Source organism: Podarcis bocagei (genome assembly GCF_964188305.1).
Source record: "Podarcis bocagei genome assembly, chromosome: 3".
Lineage (NCBI taxonomy): Eukaryota > Metazoa > Chordata > Lepidosauria > Squamata > Lacertidae > Podarcis > Podarcis bocagei.
The window spans coordinates 84986745-85010741 of NC_138127.1; the positions used below are offsets into that span (position 1 = coordinate 84986745).

Genomic DNA, 23997 nt, shown 5'->3' on the forward strand with positions numbered 1-23997 from the left:
TTTTGCAGTAGGGATCTTCCTTTGAAGCACAGTTTGAGTTCAAGCTTTCCGGCAGAGGAAGAATCAGGAACACATGATTATTTCCTTTGAAGTTGGGTCACCTGACATTATGGTGCTGTCAAGTGACTGACAGGTGGGCAGCACTACTCACCTGCCAAAATGGTCTCCCAAAATGGGATCCTGTTCCCCAGCCCTCACACAAACACAATTTACATAGTTTTCAGGGATGGAAAGGGAGGGTTTGGATCTGAATGTAAGAGAAGGAAGGGACATTTCTTACCTCAGAGAGACTATGCAACGCTGGCAAAATCTGTGCCCACATCCCGTCTGGTGAGGATTGTGAAGGACCAAGTGGCAATAGGCACATTTGTATCGTTCTTCTACGATCTCCACAAACTGATAGTCGGCATTAGGCTCAAAGTCTAAGGAAATGGCACTGGTAGAATTCTGCCGAATGTAGAGATTTGCTAAGTTGCCTGCAAGGTCTTCAGCGGCCATGGGCATAGAGCTACAAACACAAGAATGAAGAGAGTGATGCTAGCTGAGAACCTACCATTATACTTTCCTCACATCTCAAGAGTATCAGGCTTAGAGCTACAAACAGCTCAATATGTACAGTCATGAGGGGAAAGGAAGCACACCCTCTTTGATTTCTGTGGTTCTTAATTATTGCCGATATTTGAATGGGTCTAAACTAATTTATTCTACCAGGGTGTATGTTTTACAGTATCACTCAGACATTAGCAGGGTGTGTGTGTGTGTGTGTGTGTATGTATGTGTGTGTGTGTGTATATATATATATATATATATATATATATATATATATATATGCAGGTTTTGGTGTCTTCGGGTATCTTCCCGTGTAAGAGTTGGGGTGTCTAGGCGACGTTTCGACGAGGTCTCACTCGTCATCTTCAGGCTGGTGCTTTCGGCTTCTTGTTACTAGAACAGAGCAGGATCTCAGTGTTTGAGTTCCTATAAATACTGTTGAGGGGGTGTGGTGTATAGCCTCCAACGTTCTGGGCAGAGAGGAAGTTCCCAGGTTATTGTGCCTTTTCTTCTTTTGTTCATTAATTACTTGAGGGATATCTTGAGTGATTTCTTGAGTGATATTCTGAGTACCACTTAGGAGGGTCATTAGGTGTGGATTAGTTGCTAAAGCTTTCGTGTCTTGACCTCTTGAGCTTGTGAAGAGTTTTTCTGAGAAGATGGCTGTACTGCACTTAGTTGTGCTCTGGCTTGGCTTCGTGTATAGGGGCGAGCTGTGGTTTTGTGCCCTGTGCCAGCCAGATCTGTGTAGGGATTGCAGGGGGGTGCAGCATCCGGAGGTGCCACTATGGTTTGGCTACTGGATGGTGTCTGTAATTTATCTGTGGAGAGGGTCTGGGTTTGGGTCTGGTGTGGTTGATTGGAGATGGCGTTCTGTGTGCCTCTGGTTCTGGTGTCGGTTTTTGTGGGGAGGGCTAATTTCCAGATGTCTGGCAGGCGGGACGTGTCGTCACGCTTGTTCATGTTGTGAGGGTGTTTCTCTATCTCGATGGCTTCCATGATTATTCTCTTGTGGTGATGTTCCATGTTAAAGAGCAATTTGGAATCTGCAAAATTAATTTCGTGTCCTGTTTCTTTCATGTGTTGGTAAAGAGAGGAAGTTTTTTCTTCTTTTTTGACGGCATTCTTGTGTTCTGCGATACGTGCATTTATTCGTCTGTTTGTTTGTCCAATGTACGTGGCTGGGCAGACTTTGCAGGGTATTTCATAGACCCCTTGGTTTTCTAACTGGATTTTATCTTTTGGGTTTCTGAGGATATTGGCTATTTTTTGGTTGGTGCAAAAGGCTGTTTTGATATTGTGTTTATGGAGGATTTTGCTAATTTTATCTGTAGTGCCCTTGATATAAGGAAGGAGGGCCATGCCATTGTTTTCTTCTGTGTCTTGGTTTTTGGGGGGTGTTTCTTTTTGGATTAGCTTCGTAACCCTGTTTTGCTGGTATCCGTTGGTGATTAACACATTTGAGAGATTCTGTAACTCAGTTGTCAAGTGGTCTTTGTCAGCCAGGCGTTTGGTTCTGGAGATGAGAGTCTTGGCTACGGAGTTTATTTGTGCAGGGTGGTGGTGTGATTGTGCATGTAAGTAGCGGTTGGTGTGTGTTTTTTTCCGGTAGATAGTGTGTCCTAGGGAGCCATCAGGTTTTTTGTAGATTAGGACGTCAAGGAAGGGAAGTTGGTTGTTGGCTTCTATTTCCATAGTGAATTGTATTTTGGGGTGTAGGCTGTTGAGATGTGTGAGGAAGCTATCTAGTTTTTCCTTCCCGTGTGGCCAAATTACAAAGGTGTCGTCAACATATCTGAGCCAAAGTTTGGGTTTGTGTTCTGACTTGTCTAAAGCATTGGTTTCAAAGTGTTCCATGTACAGATTTGCGATGACCGGTGAGAGGGGTGATCCCATAGGTGCTCCTTCTATCTGTTTGTATCTTTGTCCATTGTGGATGAAGTACGTGTTGGTTAGGCAGTGGTTGGTCAGGTCCAGGATGTATTCGGGGGGATTGTATTTGTTTTGAATGGCTGTCAAGGCTTCATTAATGGGCACTTGTGTGAAGAGAGATACAACATCGAAGCTCACAAGTAGGTCATCGGGATGTAGGTTTTGCTTCTTTATTGTTTCTATGAACTGGAAGGAGTTTGTAACGTGTGAAGCGATAGATTCTGCATAGGGCTGAAGTTGCTTAGCGAGAAATTTAGCGAGATTTTGTAGAGGTGAGCCTATGGAGCTGACTATTGGTCTGAGTGGTGTTCCTTCTTTGTGTATCTTGGGGAGACCGTAGAGTTTGGGGCATCTGGATGATTTTTCTCTGGGGATGATTCTTAGCTGGATTTCTTCACTGATAGGAGAGGCTTTTATTTTGGATTTGGTGGTTTTTTCCAGATAGGTGGTGGGATCTGTTTTTATAGGTTGGTAGGTAGGGTCTTGGAGTAGATTTGATAGTTTTGCTTGGTAGTCCGATGTGTTCATCACAACAGTGGCATTACCTTTGTCTGCTGGGAGAATGATTATGTTGTTGTCTTTCCTCAGGTTGGTGAGTGCTTTCTGTTCTTCTTTGTGTAAATTGCTTCTGGGTGGTTTGCTGGAGCAGAGGATGTTGGTGACTTCGAGTCTGATTTTATTGGCTTCATCTGGGTTGATTTTGGTTAGGCTAGCTTCGACTCCGCATATGATGTTTTCCGTGGGGATGCGTCTCGGGGCGACTGCAAAGTTGAAACCTTTGGAGAGTACTTTGGTTTCAGTTGAGGTGAGGATCCTGTCTGATATGTTATGTACTGTTTGTTTCATGGGTTGTTGTGGAGGGTGGCTGGGCTTCTGGCGTTTCTCTAGTTTGTGGAGTTTGTTGGTGTGTGTGTCTGTCTTATGTGAGGACTCTGTTTCAGCTCTCCAAACGGCTAGTTGTTTGCATTTGTCCCAGAGTGCAGGGTGGATTTTGTTACAGAGTTTGAGGTGAAGAGTGAGCAGATCTTTGTTGGTTTGGTTTAGTAGGTATCTTTTCCTATGTAGTTCGTTTCTGATTAGGGATAGTTCAGTTCGTTTCAGGATCCTTTCGGTAGCTGGGGTTTTAGAGTGGAATTTAAGTTGGAAGCATGTGGGAATTAAGTTGTTGTCTCGGCAGTTGCGTAGGAACAAGAGATCACATAAGATGGTGGCTCTTCGGATTTCTAGTTTCTCGTAGGTTCTTGTCAGCTGGAAGGTTTCCTCCCCGTAGAGGTGAGATATTTGCTTTCGTAGATTTTCACGGGTACAGGAATGCAGGTTTTGGTGTCTTCGGGTATCTTCCCGTGTAAGAGTTGGGGTGTCTAGGCGACGTTTCGACGAGGTCTCACTCGTCATCTTCAGGCTGGTGCTTTCGGCTTCTTGTTACTAGAACAGAGCAGGATCTCAGTGTTTGAGTTCCTATAAATACTGTTGAGGGGGTGTGGTGTATAGCCTCCAACGTTCTGGGCAGAGAGGAAGTTCCCAGGTTATTGTGCCTTTTCTTCTTTTGTTCATTAATTACTTGAGGGATATCTTGAGTGATTTCTTGAGTGATATTCTGAGTACCACTTAGGAGGGTCATTAGGTGTGGATTAGTTGCTAAAGCTTTCGTGTCTTGACCTCTTGAGCTTGTGAAGAGTTTTTCTGAGAAGATGGCTGTACTGCACTTAGTTGTGCTCTGGCTTGGCTTCGTGTATAGGGGCGAGCTGTGGTTTTGTGCCCTGTGCCAGCCAGATCTGTGTAGGGATTGCAGGGGGGTGCAGCATCCGGAGGTGCCACTATGGTTTGGCTACTGGATGGTGTCTGTAATTTATCTGTGGAGAGGGTCTGGGTTTGGGTCTGGTGTGGTTGATTGGAGATGGCGTTCTGTGTGCCTCTGGTTCTGGTGTCGGTTTTTGTGGGGAGGGCTAATTTCCAGATGTCTGGCAGGCGGGACGTGTCGTCACGCTTGTTCATGTTGTGAGGGTGTTTCTCTATCTCGATGGCTTCCATGATTATTCTCTTGTGGTGATGTTCCATGTTAAAGAGCAATTTGGAATCTGCAAAATTAATTTCGTGTCCTGTTTCTTTCATGTGTTGGTAAAGAGAGGAAGTTTTTTCTTCTTTTTTGACGGCATTCTTGTGTTCTGCGATACGTGCATTTATTCGTCTGTTTGTTTGTCCAATGTACGTGGCTGGGCAGACTTTGCAGGGTATTTCATAGACCCCTTGGTTTTCTAACTGGATTTTATCTTTTGGGTTTCTGAGGATATTGGCTATTTTTTGGTTGGTGCAAAAGGCTGTTTTGATATTGTGTTTATGGAGGATTTTGCTAATTTTATCTGTAGTGCCCTTGATATAAGGAAGGAGGGCCATGCCATTGTTTTCTTCTGTGTCTTGGTTTTTGGGGGGTGTTTCTTTTTGGATTAGCTTCGTAACCCTGTTTTGCTGGTATCCGTTGGCGATTAACACATTTGAGAGATTCTGTAACTCAGTTGTCAAGTGGTCTTTGTCAGCCAGGCGTTTGGTTCTGGAGATGAGAGTCTTGGCTACGGAGTTTATTTGTGCAGGGTGGTGGTGTGATTGTGCATGTAAGTAGCGGTTGGTGTGTGTTTTTTTCCGGTAGATAGTGTGTCCTAGGGAGCCATCAGGTTTTTTGTAGATTAGGACGTCAAGGAAGGGAAGTTGGTTGTTGGCTTCTATTTCCATAGTGAATTGTATTTTGGGGTGTAGGCTGTTGAGATGTGTGAGGAAGCTATCTAGTTTTTCCTTCCCGTGTGGCCAAATTACAAAGGTGTCGTCAACATATCTGAGCCAAAGTTTGGGTTTGTGTTCTGACTTGTCTAAAGCATTGGTTTCAAAGTGTTCCATGTACAGATTTACGATGACCGGTGAGAGGGGTGATCCCATAGGTGCTCCTTCTATCTGTTTGTATCTTTGTCCATTGTGGATGAAGTACGTGTTGGTTAGGCAGTGGTTGGTCAGGTCCAGGATGTATTCGGGGGGATTGTATTTGTTTTGAATGGCTGTCAAGGCTTCATTAATGGGCACTTGTGTGAAGAGAGATACAACATCGAAGCTCACAAGTAGGTCATCGGGATGTAGGTTTTGCTTCTTTATTGTTTCTATGAACTGGAAGGAGTTTGTAACGTGTGAAGCGATAGATTCTGCATAGGGCTGAAGTTGCTTAGCGAGAAATTTAGCGAGATTTTGTAGAGGTGAGCCTATGGAGCTGACTATTGGTCTGAGTGGTGTTCCTTCTTTGTGTATCTTGGGGAGACCGTAGAGTTTGGGGCATCTGGATCCTCACCTCAACAGGATCCTCACCTCAACTGAAACCAAAGTACTCTCCAAAGGTTTCAACTTTGCAGTCGCCCCGAGACGCATCCCCACGGAAAACATCATATGCGGAGTCGAAGCTAGCCTAACCAAAATCAACCCAGATGAAGCCAATAAAATCAGACTCGAAGTCACCAACATCCTCTGCTCCAGCAAACCACCCAGAAGCAATTTACACAAAGAAGAACAGAAAGCACTCACCAACCTGAGGAAAGACAACAACATAATCATTCTCCCAGCAGACAAAGGTAATGCCACTGTTGTGATGAACACATCGGACTACCAAGCAAAACTATCAAATCTACTCCAAGACCCTACCTACCAACCTATAAAAACAGATCCCACCACCTATCTGGAAAAAACCACCAAATCCAAAATAAAAGCCTCTCCTATCAGTGAAGAAATCCAGCTAAGAATCATCCCCAGAGAAAAATCATCCAGATGCCCCAAACTCTACGGTCTCCCCAAGATACACAAAGAAGGAACACCACTCAGACCAATAGTCAGCTCCATAGGCTCACCTCTACAAAATCTCGCTAAATTTCTCGCTAAGCAACTTCAGCCCTATGCAGAATCTATCGCTTCACACGTTACAAACTCCTTCCAGTTCATAGAAACAATAAAGAAGCAAAACCTACATCCCGATGACCTACTTGTGAGCTTCGATGTTGTATCTCTCTTCACACAAGTGCCCATTAATGAAGCCTTGACAGCCATTCAAAACAAATACAATCCCCCCGAATACATCCTGGACCTGACCAACCACTGCCTAACCAACACGTACTTCATCCACAATGGACAAAGATACAAACAGATAGAAGGAGCACCTATGGGATCACCCCTCTCACCGGTCATCGTAAATCTGTACATGGAACACTTTGAAACCAATGCTTTAGACAAGTCAGAACACAAACCCAAACTTTGGCTCAGATATGTTGACGACACCTTTGTAATTTGGCCACACGGGAAGGAAAAACTAGATAGCTTCCTCACACATCTCAACAGCCTACACCCCAAAATACAATTCACTATGGAAATAGAAGCCAACAACCAACTTCCCTTCCTTGACGTCCTAATCTACAAAAAACCTGATGGCTCCCTAGGACACACTATCTACCGGAAAAAAACACACACCAACCGCTACTTACATGCACAATCACACCACCACCCTGCACAAATAAACTCCGTAGCCAAGACTCTCATCTCCAGAACCAAACGCCTGGCTGACAAAGACCACTTGACAACTGAGTTACAGAATCTCTCAAATGTGTTAATCGCCAACGGATACCAGCAAAACAGGGTTACGAAGCTAATCCAAAAAGAAACACCCCCCAAAAACCAAGACACAGAAGAAAACAATGGCATGGCCCTCCTTCCTTATATCAAGGGCACTACAGATAAAATTAGCAAAATCCTCCATAAACACAATATCAAAACAGCCTTTTGCACCAACCAAAAAATAGCCAATATCCTCAGAAACCCAAAAGATAAAATCCAGTTAGAAAACCAAGGGGTCTATGAAATACCCTGCAAAGTCTGCCCAGCCACGTACATTGGACAAACAAACAGACGAATAAATGCACGTATCGCAGAACACAAGAATGCCGTCAAAAAAGAAGAAAAAACTTCCTCTCTTTACCAACACATGAAAGAAACAGGACACGAAATTAATTTTGCAGATTCCAAATTGCTCTTTAACATGGAACATCACCACAAGAGAATAATCATGGAAGCCATCGAGATAGAGAAACACCCTCACAACATGAACAAGCGTGACGACACGTCCCGCCTGCCAGACATCTGGAAATTAGCCCTCCCCACAAAAACCGACACCAGAACCAGAGGCACACAGAACGCCATCTCCAATCAACCACACCAGACCCAAACCCAGACCCTCTCCACAGATAAATTACAGACACCATCCAGTAGCCAAACCATAGTGGCACCTCCGGATGCTGCACCCCCCTGCAATCCCTACACAGATCTGGCTGGCACAGGGCACAAAACCACAGCTCGCCCCTATACACGAAGCCAAGCCAGAGCACAACTAAGTGCAGTACAGCCATCTTCTCAGAAAAACTCTTCACAAGCTCAAGAGGTCAAGACACGAAAGCTTTAGCAACTAATCCACACCTAATGACCCTCCTAAGTGGTACTCAGAATATCACTCAAGAAATCACTCAAGATATCCCTCAAGTAATTAATGAACAAAAGAAGAAAAGGCACAATAACCTGGGAACTTCCTCTCTGCCCAGAACGTTGGAGGCTATACACCACACCCCCTCAACAGTATTTATAGGAACTCAAACACTGAGATCCTGCTCTGTTCTAGTAACAAGAAGCCGAAAGCACCAGCCTGAAGATGACGAGTGAGACCTCGTCGAAACGTCGCCTAGACACCCCAACTCTTACACGGGAAGATACCCGAAGACACCAAAACCTGCATTCCTGTACCCGTGAAAATCTACGAAAGCAAATATATATATATATATATATATACACGCACATTTTCTTCAGTTTGTGTTCAAAGGACACAGAGTTCAAACGTGTGAGACAGGAAGCAAATGCTCTATGCTTATACTTTTATACGTTTCCTGCCTCAAACCCAAGTCCTAACATATGGCATTTAACTTTCCACACGCAAGTGGTTCTTAAAACCCACCCCACACATGCTGTTCTACATCACTATCTTCTTAAAATGTCATTCAACACTGACAGGGACTGGGCACCTCAGAGATGAGATTTGAATGGGACAGCACAGCTCACACTCTCAGCTTCTACATTAGCTGGGTTGTAGGTTGCCGGTGTTCCTTAATGAGATTTCCTCATTTAGGGGAAAGGAAGCAAGTCCAATGGAAGAGCATCTGTTTTGCACACAGGCGGTCCTGAGAACCATCTCCAGCATCTATAGGTAGGGTTGGAGATTTCCTCTCTGCCCGGAGAGTCACTAGTCTGCATATGTAAACTGAGCACAGAATCTATGATTCTATGAGATGGACCAACAGACTGACTCAGTGTAACACAGCTTCCTATGCTCCTACTGTGAAGAAATAGGTATAAGGCTGGAAGGGAGTAAGGGACTTTTTCCCTTCAGCAACTAGCAAGCTGACTCCCAAGTAACTCAAATCCCAGACCACTCCTCCTCCTTGCTTTTTCTGCCTGAAGGAAATGAACAGGGATTTTCCTTTGCAAAAATCCATCACAGGCTAATAGACACCTTCAGAAACTAACAACAAAAAGCCTAAACATGCTACCAAATTACTCCAGAGAAGTAGCATGGTAGCCTGTGTGTTCAGGTCAATTAAGAAACATTTTATGCTACAAATCAGGTGCAGTTGTGTTTTGGGGTTCGGTGGACAGCTTGCCAAGCTTTAGGTACTTGATTGGTTGAGGTTGCTAAATAAACCTGCAGAGAAAAACATTTGCTGCAGTTCAGTTTACACGCTAAATGCCTTTGATTAGCCTTTGCACAGCCCAGGAAGCTAAGAACACCCATAATGTGATCACTATTGCAAAATAAACCACACAGCACTAGACCTACAAACAAAAGTAAAGCTTTTTTTAAAGGGCAAATTTAAATTCTCTTTTTTTTTAAGGGTTGAGGAACACTGCTAATTATTCCTTTGAATGCCTCATTAAAAATCCAGAGTCTAATTACCTTTCCCCAATATGAATTAAAACAAACTGCTGTAGGGACACTGCATATTAAGAATGCTTCATGTTTAAAGCACTGCATTGTTTTAACATGATTATGGCTAAATTCAAAACGTGCATTTTTACACAAGCTAAAAAGGAACAAAGAATATAATGTACAGCATTTGCTTTGGCTTTATTGTTTTTTCCCCAGCACTCCCTAATTTGCTGTTTTTCTAATGGTTAATACCAATTAGTGCTTCTTTCTTCTTTTCTGCTCCCCATGTCTGTGATTTCCATATTGTAACAAACAAGATGTGTGTTATTTACAAAAACAGCAGAAGTGGTTCTTGAGTTCTTGCATATTTATAGACATTAGAGACATGGAAATCAAGAGCTCCGCAGCTCCTAAAAAGGAGCTTCATGTTGGAGCTACATTTTTAAATTAATGATGGTATTAAGTATTCCCATAAGAGTTGTGCACAGTGTTTAAGATGAGAGAGCATACCAACATAAGAAAACATTTTCTTGCTCCAATTACTGCACAGTTCTTGTTTTCTTTTATGTAAGGACTTCTCTGTTTTTGGTATTTCAGTTTTTGTTTCCCTTTGTTTTATATATATATATATAAAACCTTTTATAGAAATGCAAGGAACTTGCACTTAATTGGGAGTTGAACATATACAGCATTCAGAAACTTACCATATAATCATATGCCCGTTTACTCAAAAGTCAGTGTGCTTACGGGGGTTTTCTTCTGGGTAAGTGTGAACAGTCTGAAATTCTGTGGTGCCTTGCATAACAGCTGAACTGAAGATATTTAGGAATGACTCATTCTTGGAAATGTCAAAACTGTTAAGAAACTTGCACAGGCAGAATGCTGAAATTTGGTGTGCCTTTATTCTAAAATAACTTGATTGCTGAGAATCTGAAAACAGGATATTTTTTGTCTTTTATGTGAATTCTACTTTGTCAAAAAGGGACAGCACAGAGAAAGCGAAACGTGTGGATGACTGGAAGGGTGAGAGCGTTCCTTCCTACACAACTCAAGGGTGGTACAAAGATATAGGGATGCGGGTGGCGCTGTGGTCTAAACCACTGAGCCTCTTGGGCTTGCGACAGAGTGAACTTGAAAGCACGCCAGTGCAAGTAGATAAATAAGTACCGCTGCGGTGAGAAGGTAAACGCCGTTTCCATGCGCTCTGGCTTCTGTCACTGTGTTCCATTGCACCAGAAGCGGTTTAGTCCTGCTGGCCACGTGACCAGGAAAGCTGTCTGTGGACAAACGCCGGCTCCCTCGGCTTGAAAGCAAGATGAGTGCCGCAACCCCATAGTCACCTTTGACTGGACTTAACCGTCCATGAGTCCTTTACCTTTACCTTTTTTTAAAAAAAAGATATGAAAGAGAAATTTGCAGTGGGAGCCCTGAACATATTCAAGCTGGCAGAATATAAACTGGGTTTACTATCCTAAGTAAAGGTTTGGACTAACTAATGAAAACCAGGGGACTACGTCTTCATTGCCAATAATTATATATTTTTGAAACCATGATTTCCCAAGGGAAGAATAACTGTGTTTTTTAAATTTGCGTAATCTTTCATATGGTTCAGACACACAAATCAAAATTAGCACCTAGTGTACCACTAATCCAGCAAACAGTGATTTGGCAAAGCTGTCATATGAGCAATCTGCCATGCATTTGAATTGCACCTCAGTGCGTGGTGTCATGCATGCAATTGCCCCTTCTACTGCAGGCCAGGTATATCAGGAAAAAGTGTTTTTGTTAATGGGAATCCACATGTTTCTCTGTTGGCTTTAGAGTTATACTCTAAGTAGGGTAAGAGGACAAGCCTGTAAGTAAGTTCCTACATTGAGGTGCTATGATACTTCTTGTAAAGGAGACACTGCATTATTGTATTAAACTGTGTGGGGGGTTTTTTATTTAAAAAAGTAACCAACAATTATTTGATTTGTTTGTCACTTTTGTATTATTCTCAGTTACATAACAGTGGTCGTCATTACACTGATTTTAAAATGAATAAATTAATAATCCACTTTCCCCATGAACTCAGAGTAGTAAATAGCAAGTGAAAAGCAGTAAGGCTACTTGCAGAATTAAAAATAAAAATAAAGTTCAAGCAAAGCACCATTAAAAAGTTAGAACGAAAAGATGACGATGGCATGAGAATTCAGAAAAGGTGGACTTGTGCAAAAGTTTGTATTGCTTTAGCAAGCCTCCAAGGTCAGGCTTGAATTTTTGTACTAAGCATTTAAAGGTAAAGGGACCCCTGACCATTAGGTCCAGTTGTGGCCGACTCTGGGGTTGCGGTGCCCATCTCGCTTTATTGCCCAAGGGAGCCGGCATACAGATTCCGGGTCATGTGGCCAGCATGACTAAGCCGCTTCTGGCGAACCAGAGCTGCACACGGAAACGCCGTTTACCTTCCCGCCAGAGTGGTACCTATTTATCTACTTGGCCTCTGAAGACTAAGCATCTAGGCAGGCCCAAAAGAAAATTTGTTTCTGCAAGTCAATCTGCCAAGAACCTTTTCCTTCCAGGTTCAAAGGTTTCCCTAGTATTCCTTGTTTTCAAAAGGCACCTCTAGTCTCTCTCCTCATATTTTAGGGCAAGCTGCTATAGTGAACAGTGGTCACCATAACTATCAGATAAATCCATCCTTGCCCCTGCTCTTTTCTTTTCTGACAATGGAGATCTCAGGAAGTTTTGACCACTGCTGGGCTGGATTTATGGAAGAGGCTAGATAGGTCCCATGATCCTTTTTTGCACCATCTGGGGGAGGGAGGGTCGGCGTCGAGAGAGATCATTTTCATAATACAGCAGTAGTGCAGTCTATCAATTTCCTCCTAAATATCTCTTTTCAGCAGCCTGGCCTAGACGCTGCAATTCTCATAATATGTTGTTGGTTTGCCGATGATGCTGGCATTGAAGACAAAAGCTTTAAGTGATTCACCAAGGCACACAGCAATTTCCAAGAGGTCCACGGGGAGAAAAAGATTGAGAACTGCTGTCCCAGTCAATTTCACCCACAGCGAAGCACTTTATGGGAAACCTTTTAAAAAAATTCATATCTAGGCACACTGCCAATAAATGTCTCCTCTTCTGAGAAGAGCCCCAGGGAAAGCCCCAGGGATTAAACAGGGTCTGGGTCCAATAAATCTGGACAAATGAGAAACAGGTAGTAATCATTTAAGTTGTTTACCTTTCAATGTATCCTACTGCTATCAGTGCCTTGCAGACTTTAATCAAAGGAAATAGGAAGGAAACAGACAAGACTTGGTTTGCACACAGTGTGCTGCATCAGTAAGGACGGAGATGGAAATGATTACTGGCACAGATGTGAAATCAAGAACATGTGGATTTCTGAACAACCGTCAGGTGCGAATTACAAAAATAGTATTCAACAATAGTCTTTGTTTATAAAGAATGACAAAGGCACACAATCAGCCTGAAAGGGATAATGGAGACCCCAATATCATGGTATGAAGTCTAGAGAGAATGGTGTTTTAACTTTGTAAGAAGTCAAAAAGTAAATGTAGCATTTAAGTAGGAGGGCACTTAAGCAGCGTAGTTTAAAAATGTTACAGTGGTACCTCGCAAGACGAATGCCTCGCAAGACAAAAAACTCGCTAGACGAAAGGTTTTTCCGTTTTCGATTTGCCTCGCAAGACGAAATTTCCCTATGGGCTTGCTTCGCAAGACGAAAACGTCTCGCGGCTTTGTTTCCTTAGTCTAAAAACAAAGACATGTTTTGTTTATAAAGTTAATTTATTTTCCCTTCAATTTTTGAACTGCTCTTTACAGTATGTGTGACTTTAAAGAGCAGTTAATAAACTGCTGTTGTACCAAATTTGGCTTTGTTTCGACTTTTTTTGACCATAGGAACGCATTAATTGATTTTCAATGCATTCCTATGGGATTTCGTGATTCGCAAGACGAAAAATTCGCTAGACGACAAAAATTGCGGAACGAATTAATTTCGTCTTGCGGGGCACCACTGTATTGATTAATACAGTGTAAGAGTACTACTAGGCTGGTAGGGTCTACTTAACAAGGGATAAGACCTGTGTTCAAAACCCCCTATGCTATCTCTTACTCAGAGTTTTGAATATCAGTATCCCCCCATCTTTAAAACTTTAGGAAAGCTATTGAGGTGTTTAAAATCAAACAAACTTTCATTTAAGCTTTTAATTTGCACATTTGTCTCCCTTTGCAGATTGCTTGGTGCTTCCATTCTGCATCTTAAATAGGTTTTAATCGTATTTCTCCCTTTTTAGGCAAGCTGCAAGAAGATTGCATAAAAGCACACGCCAATTTGATATACAGAACTGCATGTACTCATCTAGCATCCTGACCAAGTATAAACAATTAAAGATAGCTCTTTACCAAGGAAGCCATAAAAATTTGTCAAATATTTTCCAGACTGTAGAAGCATATTGTGCATTTCTAAAAAGGGCTTTCAATTGGATGACTCCACGCTCTGGTGTTATGAGAGGGCGACTTCTTCCTACTCGTTTTCTCCACACCATGTGTATAATTTCCCACATTTCTAACATATCCCCCGTCCTCCCCCCAAAAGCTCCAGACATGGTAACCTTCCCTCATAGGAGAGTTGTCCTTTTCTGCATTTTCCCCAGCTCCACAATATCTTTTTATAGGTATGGCAGCTGTAAATGAACACAGCATCCCAAGTCAGGACAAACCATAGACTTGTATAGCCGAATTATGATACTAGCTGTTTATTTTCAGCCCATTTCCTAATCTCTTAACTTTTTCACAGGGCTGCACAAGGGGTTGACAGGTTCATTCTTCATACTTCGGCGTACTTAACCCTGTCTCCTCCTCCTAGACCAGGGGTATGCAACCTAAGGCCCGGGGGCCGGATCTGGCCCAATCGCCTTCTCAATCCAGCCCATGGATGGTCCGGGAATCAGCGTGTTTTTACATGAGCAGAATGTCCTTTTATTTAAAATGCATCTCTAGGTTATTTGTGGGGCAAAGGAATTCGTTCACTCCCCCCCCAAAAAATATATAGTCTGGCCCACCACATGGTCTCAGGGACAGTGGACCGACCCATGGCTGAAAAAGGTTGCTGACCCCTGTCCTAGACACACCTTCCTACGTTGCTCCTGCTCTGTTCACCTGACAAGCAAACCAGAAGGGAGACAGACAGACCCCAGACAAAATCCTCATGCAAAGGAGAAGGCTGTGAAGACTAGCTAAGCCAGACAGGTGAATTATTATTAATATTTAATGGGTTTATATAACGCCCTATACTTGGAGGTCTCAGGGCAGTTCACAGAAATCACTTTCCTATTGGCAGAAAGCTCTAATCTCGATCATTCTGATTCGCTTTACTTTACCTCAAATGAACCCATGGTTGTAATAAATGGATACCAAGATGAGTAAGCTCAAAGAACAAGAAAACCAATTCTGAGTGCACTGAAGTCCGGTTTGATTTCCATGTGAGCAATACAAGCACAGGTGTTACACACACACACACACACACACACACACACACACACACACCGTGCGTATACACACACGACACTAGGAAATAATTCATTCAGTTCAAACCTGGAAATGGCAGAAGAGTGCTGGAGAGTCCTGACGGAGCCCTACGAGGATGTCAGTGAAGGCAGAGAGGACTTGAAGAGACTGGAGGCGCAGCGGGGCCTTGTTTAGGCTGCCTCTCTGCTTAACAGCTGACGTGCATGGTAGCACAGCAACAGCCGCTTTTCCAAGTGTCCTCCAACCTGCCCCAGAGGTTCAATTCTAGTTATGGGTATTTTTGGATACAATATTTTTGGTTCAGATTGTAGGGAGAGCGGTAGAGGTAGCATTTAAAGGATGTTCAGAGAATGCTTGCTACTTGTGCAATTTTTGCTTATGTGCACGGGCACCGAGAACGTGTCCCCCACATAAGTTTTTTTTTGGGGGGGCGGGAACCTGTACACACTTAGTTTGAGCTGGATTAAGCCTGTATTTATGGTGGAAAGATAAAGGAAAAGAGGAACCCTCTACAGGAGAGCTTATATCCTGGAAAACTCTGCATATATGTTGATCTAAAGCCATTCTATAAGAAAAACCATGAGCTTGAAGATGTGTGCTCTTGAAATATAATCTGGCAATCTACAGCCATTATATTACAAAACTGAGTTAATATATTTTAGTAATATTCAGAGTAGACTCACTGAGAGCAATTGACTTGTTGATTCATTTCAACAGGCCTGCTCCAAGTCTGACTAACACCAAATATCACACATTGTTCCTGAGTAATGGTTAAGCATCCTAAAAAATCCGAACCTGTTCACACATTACTTTTTGCCTTATTTAACTATCACACCCTGAACTGTGAGCACCTGGAACATCCTAAATCAATCAATATCAGGTCTTTTTTCCAGCCGGAACTCGCCGGAACTCAGTTCCGGCACCTCTCAAGTGGGCGCCATTGCCATTCTAAGAGAACGAGGGAGGTGTTTATGGTGAGCTCCGGGCCTCTTTTTCTAGAAAAACAATACTGATGAATATGACTAAAGGCTATTAAAACACTGGAAAGCAGAAATCAGTCAACCATGCCCCTAGAATGTTTCATACTAAAAACGTTTGAAACAATGCATTTCCCCCCTTTCCTATTCTTGATCAGGAACAATACATCTTTAGTTATTCCCTTCAGGGGTTCGATAGGTACAGTTCTTCCTACAATGAACACAGTTTCCTCCAAAAGACTTACTTGATTCTTTTTTATTCTCTCAAGAATTTCATACAATGGTTTTAGTCACAGCACCATAATTATGAGTCTTTATGTTGGTTTTAAAAAAAAAAGCAAGCTGTAAAAGAAACTCTGAAAGACAACCACCTGTAAAGGAACAGTGGAGCAGTTCCTGTTTATTACACCTTGGTCAACTACAAACCATCCATTACTGCTTCATTACTGACTTTCTTCAGAAGTTCGTTTTTAAAATGAACCCACACCCCCAGTTTAGAAGTATTGCTATTTTCAGTTTGTCAGTGGGTGGGCAGGGGGAGGAAAACATCAGAACGAGGCACATAAAATGATGCCATTAGCTTAAGTCTCAAATGTTACTACTAGATGCATCAAGCATTAAAATATATTAAAAGGTTACGAGTACCCCAATTGTTGCTTATCTCCTGTATACCTTTATTCTGTTGTTTCATATGAATCTCTCCCCCCACCCCAATTTTTCATTAGGGTTTTCACAATACAATATAATAGTATCTAGAACAAACATAATCAAAAAGATGAAAAAGACAGAACAATAAAAGAAAGAGAAAAATAACAGAGAGAGATAAGAAACATTAAAAGTAACACCAATAATAATAGTAATAATCATCATAATAAAGCATATAAAAGGGTAAAGGTAAAGGACCCATGGATGGTTAAGTCCAGTCCAGTCAAGGGCAACTTGTGATGCTCATCTCACTTTCAGGCCAAGGGAGCAGGCATGTGCCCACAGATAGCTTTCCGGCTCATGTGGCCAGCATGACGAAATCGCTTCTGGTGCAACGGAACACCGTGACAGAAACCAGAGCGCATGGAAACGCCGTTTACCTTATCTACTTGCATTGGCATGCTTTCAAACAGCTATGTTGGCAGGAGCTGGGACAGAGCAACGGTTTAGACCACAGTGCCACCAGCGTCAATAAAGCACATAGCCCTCTGTCATAGCTTTCCTCTTAATCTTCAATCCACATACAGTGATACCTCGGGTTAAGAACTTAATTTGTTCTGGAGGTCCGTTATTAACCTGAAACTGTTCTTAACCTGAGGTACTATTTCTGGGTTAGCGGAGTCTGTAACCTGAAGCGTCTTTAACCCTGTACCACTGTACAAATAAGTAGTAGTCTTCCCAGCTTCCCCTTCCTTAGCCTCACACCTTGAGGAAAACCCACTCTGGTCTGCTCTCACTCAGGTCCCTCTTCATCTATTCATCACCTCTCTTATATAGCTTCATTTAATTTATATGAATCTCAACTCTATGTGCTCCATGTGTTGTGAAGTTTTCACTGTTTTACAGTAATAAGTGGGTAGAGGTCATGACCAAAATAAGCACACAAGCATTATCTTTAAGGTTCTTACTTGATGATCAAGCTTCTCCCACTACTTGGTATGACGGTATCAATTATCTCAGGCTCACCCACAGGCTTCACTTACAGTTATCTGCTCAGTCCATTAGTGTTAAGCAAGCAGTATTTGTTTCAGCGATACTTACTTCAAAGCAAGCATGTTCAGGATTTCAGCTCAAAGCTCTATTGCTTCAAGAAACAGTACCAATTACATCACAAAAATACCACCCATGTACATTTATTGTCTCTCTGACTTCTTTAAGTGAAGGCAGCAGAAAGAGAGATAAAATATTTTTTCCTCCACAATTTTTCCACCAGATTTGGGATTTAGGTTCCTGTAAACTCATCACTTTATCTTAAGCATTTCATACAAGAGATTGGTATTACGCAATTTTCTTTTTTAAAATGCTCATCTTGGAAACATTTTATTTACACATACTTCTCTAGTCTTTATTACAAGAAGAATGTATTCTATGAAAATGAGTAAACCTGCCTGAAGCAGAGGAAGGCACATGTTTCAATAAACAGTAAATTAGTAATGATGTGGTAAAAGTAATATAATGCAAAGCTGCAAATGGCAGACAATGCATAGCAGAATTTACACATTGGACTAAATCTTATGATTCCCCAAACTGTACAGCAATGCAGATGTTTCACCCACCAATATCTAGGACACTGAAGTAGTTATTAAATAAAAATTTAATACAGGATGGAAGCACGCAAAAAAGTCAACTATGTTCTCAAGCAGCTGACAATTGAATTATACTGAGCACTGTTTTCTATATGGTGAAAAGTGGTAAAAGGTAAAAAGATAAAGGTAAAGGAAACCTGGATGGTTAACTCCAGTCAAAGGCAACTCTGGGGTTGTGGTGCTCATCTCGCTTTCAGGCCGAGGGAGCCGGTGTTTGTCCACAGACAGCTTTCCGGCTCATGTGGTCAGCATGAAGAAACCGCTTCTGGCACAACAGAACACCGTGACGGAAACCAGAGTACACGGAAACGCCGTTTACCTCCCCGCTGCAGCGGTATCTATTTATCTACTTGCACTGTTGTGCTTTCAAACTGCTAGGTTGGCAGGAGCTGGGACAGAGCAATAGGAGCTCACCCCGTTGCGGGATTCCAACTGCCAACCTTCTGACCAGCAAGCCCAAGAGGCTCAGCAGTTTAGACCACAGCGCCACCCGCTCCCTCTTAAAAAAATAATAATTTGCATTTCCATCTCACCTTTCTCTCCAAGGAGCTCTGTGAGTTAGCTTAGTCTGAGAGGCAGTGTCTGGCCCAAGGTCACCCACTGAGCTTAATGGTCAAGTGGGGATTTGAACCCGTGTCCCTCACAGGTTTTAGCCCGGCACTCTAACTTTAATTACACGACACTGCATGCCTCACTAGAGTCCGGAAGCTCTCATCTAACCTGCAACGCCTCACCCCATGAGAGCCACGATCTGCTACTAAGATTACAGACTTTCATTTACCAATGTAGGAGAAAACAACTCAAAGCAAGAGCAGGAAATAGCTTTTTATTGAAACCCTTTAAAGAGCTCCAATGCATTTTGAGCTGCAAACAGCTCCTTATTTGAGGGAGGAGGGTAATGACACACTGAATTTATTTGACTGATGGTGAGCTCCATTTATAGAGTCTGTTTACCAAAAGTAGATGTATATATAGCCTTTTCCTATACGAAGTAACACTGCTGCCCAGGGATTCAGAGTGTGTGAACCGCCGGTACTCAGGGACCTTATTTCCCCATCTCAGTGTGCTAACTCCAAACCCTCATATCTATATGCAGTACCACAAGCATTTTGATTGGATAAAGAAAATTACAGATTTTCCATTACAGCACAATCTATTCTGGACTTGCTTTATTTACGGCTTATGCATTCCCAAAGTATATGAATTCCTTCATGTACCCTTCTGTCATCAAAGGTTAATACTGATTCTTGTCTCCTGGAAGAAATGCAAGTGCTAACCACAGACAGAGACAGCCAATGGCCATAAAGTCTTTAATATTTTCTGAATGACTATAATCCAGTACAAATACCATATTTAGGTGTACACAAAAAACAGCAACCTAATGGTTTCAGAGATTTCCCCCCATCTGCAACATGAGCCTAATTTGTCAAGAAACATTCACAACAGATGCCATTGGCTTCTTGCTCTCTGTGATTTTTTAATTGATGCCACTGGTCCTATTCCCCTTGAATCTCACAAAGCCCCATTTGCAATATTCAGTAAATTACAGTGCATTTGGATTTGAAAAGGGGAAAAAAAATGCAGCATGTGAATTGCACAGACCTTATAACATGATCCGGAAGACTGTGCTAGTTTGAATGTTCAGCTTTATATATAATTAACAGCTTGCCTCAATGCATTTTTCATTTATGTTATTTTATACACGGAGGTGGGCACTTTTCAACAGAACCAAGGTTAGGGCTGCAGCTCTGTGCCCATTTACATGGCCTCAGTAAGCCCCAGGGACTTACTACATAGGTATATACTAGGATCGCACTGTGATATTTTAACATTGTTGAGCCCACTGAGAAACGAGTCTACAAAAGCTAAAAAGATAAAGTTATTCCAAGTCCTCCTGCCTACTAGCACAATGCCATCTTTCCCAAGATTTCCTGCATCACCAGGAGAGAACTCATCATACAAGCCTATTCACCACACAGATGACATTTCACTTTCATAAAGCAATTACTGCCATGTGGAGAAGCAGGACAAGAGCAGATTCTCTCAGAGCCCAATAACTCCAACCTCAGGTGTACAAAGCAACAACAAACGGCACAAATAGTTATGGCTCCACAGAGATTATACAGAGAAATCAAATCTCTGCATAGGGTTCTAGAAGTTTATTTTAATCTGTCTTTGGGGCCACATCACCTCCTCACCACATAAAGGGTTATTCCTTTACTGCAATCTGATATATTCAGTTTGCTGAGGATCAGCCCCACTAAACTCAGGACTTGCTTCTGAGGAGACATGTACAGAATTCCACTGTGCAGCTCAGACTTCTCTCACAGAAATGGTGGATAAAGATGATGACTTTTTCTCTCCCTTTCCCCCCCCAGAAAAGCCGCTAAACATCCTAAAGTGCTTTTGTTCCTTGAGCAGGGTGCCTTCACACCCACCATTTTGAGCAACTGTCAGGTTCCCTTGCACAGAAAAAGAGGGACAGTGCAAACAAACGCCTGTGTCAGAAACAAGTTTATTTAACTGTTTCTGGCCCAGACCAAAATCTAAGTACACTTACCCAGGAGGAGGTATCACTGAGCCTAAAGGGCTTTTACTTCTGAGTCAGATTAGACTACATGCGTGCAATTTTAGCACTATTCCCCCCCTTGAGGGAATAACCCAAGTTCTATAGGGCTTGCTTCTACCTAAACATACAAAATTAGCTATGCCACATAGCTGTCAACCTCCCCTTTTTTTGGTGGGAAATTCCCTTATTCCAGCACCATTCCCAGCTGCTTCCTGCTGCTATCCCAGATTGTTAGATATCCCGTAGACTGTCCCCGGGACAGGTGAGGCAGCTGATCCCTTATTTTCGAGGCTGCTGATCCGTTATTTTCAAATCTGAAAGTTGACAGCTATGCATTGACATGAACGCTGTAAAGCATTCACAGCAAACGGACACTAGCTCATCCGGCAGTAACAGAACACTAAATTAAAAGGCAAGCCATATAGCTGGGTAATAATACCCACTCCCGACCATTCTCTAACTACAGCACCACCCTGACTCACCTGTGCCGCCCCCTCTCAGGTCCTCCCGGGGGGGTGTGTCAAAGGCCACACAAGCTTCCGTCCCTCCACCGCAGCCTCCCCGCGCCTCTCGAGAGAAACCCAAGACTGAGGCACTTACTCACGCAGCGCTCCGGGTCCGCCCAAGCAGCTGTTCTAGTCGACTCCAAGCAAGCCAATAGCAACGGAGGAAAGGCTGAGCTCCGTCTCAGGAGCACGTGGGAAGCAAACCCGGCGGGCCGGGGAGGGGCGCGGGGCTGACGTAGGCGCCCACGCGGGGCCGGCCCTACCGCTGGGTTGAGCCAGGCAGCTCCCTCTGGTCGGGGCTTTTGCGCGTGTGGGTCGCCGCCTGCATATCCTTTATTTTGTACCGCCCAGGAAGAACCACTCCCCTCCTGCCGGAATGCCTTGGGCAGCTTTTGTTATTCCGCCTCAGAGGGCGACTGCCTTCGGGTGCGAGTGGTGGGCGGGGTACACGTGTCCCGGCCTTTCGCACGTTCCTTGCATGCCCTGCTGTTCTTTTGTCTCCCTACACACGCGGGTGCCTTCAGGGGACAAAGGCGCACGAGCTCCAGCCAACCAACCCGCCCGCCCGCCCGCCTCCCTTCCCCGGCCGTGTTTACTCGGAAGTAAGTGCCATTAAGTTGCACGGCGCTTACTCCCCGGTGCGCAGAACGGCGGCCGGCTGGACTCGCCTCCTCGCCGCCCTCCGACTTACCGGGGCGGCCGGCCAAGGCAGCTGCGCGCGCGCCTCCGCGTAGTTCCCGGGGAGCAGAGCGCCTTCCTCCCGCAGCTCGGCCGGGCGGAGGGAACTTTTTCCTGCTGCCGAGCCGCTTGGGAGATGGAGGTGCATGGAAAGGCCTCGCGGTTTCCCGAGACGAGAGCAGGCCTCCTCTTTCCCCGCCAGCCGCCCCCTCTCGCGCTTCCTCGCCGGGGCTTTCAGTTTCATGGCAACTGAACGAGTCACGCTGCCTTCTGGGAAGAGGAGCGGGGTAGAGTGGAAGGGGCTTTCCCAAGGTAGCCTCCTTCCCCGGCCCCAAAGTGGCGACTCAGCCTGGAAACCAAATCTGTTCTGTTCTTGTTATTCTCTCAAGCTAGCGCGATTTCCAGGGCGATATGGATGCGCTTTCTTCCCGAGTGTGCCTTTTGAGGAACCGGGGATGGGAATCCCGAGGGAGGAAAACACACCGCGCGCACTTGCGCTCGCTTCCTGCTTGCGAGTTGCTCCTTTGCATCTGTTGCGACGGCGGGAGAACACAGCGCTGCACTGGCTGGGCCTTCTGAGCCAGCAGAATATAAAGCATATAGCAATGCACGCTTAAATAGGAACCGACCCGCTCGGACTCTGCGATCATCATCGGAGGCCCTTCTTCGTGTGCCTCCTCCGCCAGAGGGTGGCAGCACGGGAAAAGGGCCTTTTTGGCGTTGGCTCCAGCTTGTGGACGGCTCTCCCTTGACAACGCCGGATTTAAGGGGTGCAGAACAACAAAACCCATATTTATACATATGCATTTACATTTAAACCCATATTTGCTGAGAAGATTCATTAAAAAAGTAACGAATTATTGTGAAAATAATAAATATTCAGGGTGGGGACCTTGTTCAGGGTGGCATGTTGCCAAAGTCTACCCCTGCCCAGCAAGGGAGGCCTACCTGGCACCTTCATTATGTTATATTTAGGCACCAGGCAAAAACATCTCCCAGGCCTTTAGATAATTAAACCATCTATATAGCCTATAGGTGGGATGTTTTTTGTTTTATCATGGCATGGATTTTTGTGTTTCTATATTGCAAACCGCTGTGATCTTCAGATGAAGGGTAGTATAGAAACTAATAACTTCAACCACAGGAAGTGACAGAGGTCTTGTTCCATTTGGGGGCAACCTTCCACGGAAGGGCTGTCAGGGCTGCATGTGGCCAGAGGCAAAAGTGATAAGATTTGGCTTGTACGTACAGTACATTCTAGGCGCATAAACATCAAGGGGTTTCTATATACATAAATCTCTTCAACCAGGAGACTCTGTCACAGTTAAAGGACACATTCCAGCTAGACAAAGCACTCCAAGGCGGTGTGGAGCAGGGCTGGTGAGGGGCAAAGCCAGAGTAGCCTTGAGATGGGGGCCTCACTGAATCCCTGGGCCTGAGATTCTCTAGCCCGCTGTTCAGGCTTATATTTATTTGTAAGCAAGTCCCACTGTGTTTAAGTAAAAAGATTGTTCTTTTTAAGTCACGTAGTAGTTCTGAAAATAACGGCTGCAGTCCTATGCACATGCACCAGGGAGTAAGTGCCATTGAACTCAATGGAATTTCCTTCTGACTGCATGCATAGGCATGGGGTCATTAGGAAAGCGGCTGAAAATAAAGTTGCCAAATCTTAATGCATTACAAAAATCTATGGACTGACTGAGGTTGGAACACTGCAGACATCTTCTCACCTCAAAGGATATTGTAGAGCTGGAAAAGGTTTGGGAAAGGGCAACCGAAAAGATCAAGGGGATAGAGAACATAGAACATGAGACTCTTAAATCTCAGGGTCGTGGGTTCAAGCCCCACGCTGGGCAATTCCTGCATTGCAGGGAGTTGGACTAGATGACCCTTGTAGTCCCTTCCAACTCTACAATTCTATCTACAGGGGTACCTCAGGTTAAGTACTTAATTAGTTCCGGAGGTCCGTTCTTAA

At 43.8% G+C, this 23997-nt stretch overlaps 1 protein-coding gene across 4 annotated transcripts in view; it reads right to left on the reverse strand.

The window, feature by feature from the left end:
• The window catches only part of TRAF5 (TNF receptor associated factor 5), a 36657-nt gene that overhangs the window by 11698 nt on the left and 962 nt on the right, over positions 1 to 23997 (reverse strand). The window contains exons 2-3 of one of the 4 annotated variants that reach the window (XM_081186014.1): positions 22036 to 23943; positions 281 to 508 (exon numbers count right to left, since the gene is read on the reverse strand). In XM_081186014.1, coding sequence (XP_081042140.1) covers positions 281 to 504 — 224 coding nt within the window. In that variant the 5' untranslated portion in view covers positions 505 to 508; positions 22036 to 23943. The other 3 variants (XM_081186015.1, XM_081186013.1, XM_081186012.1) reach the window with 3 other exon arrangements.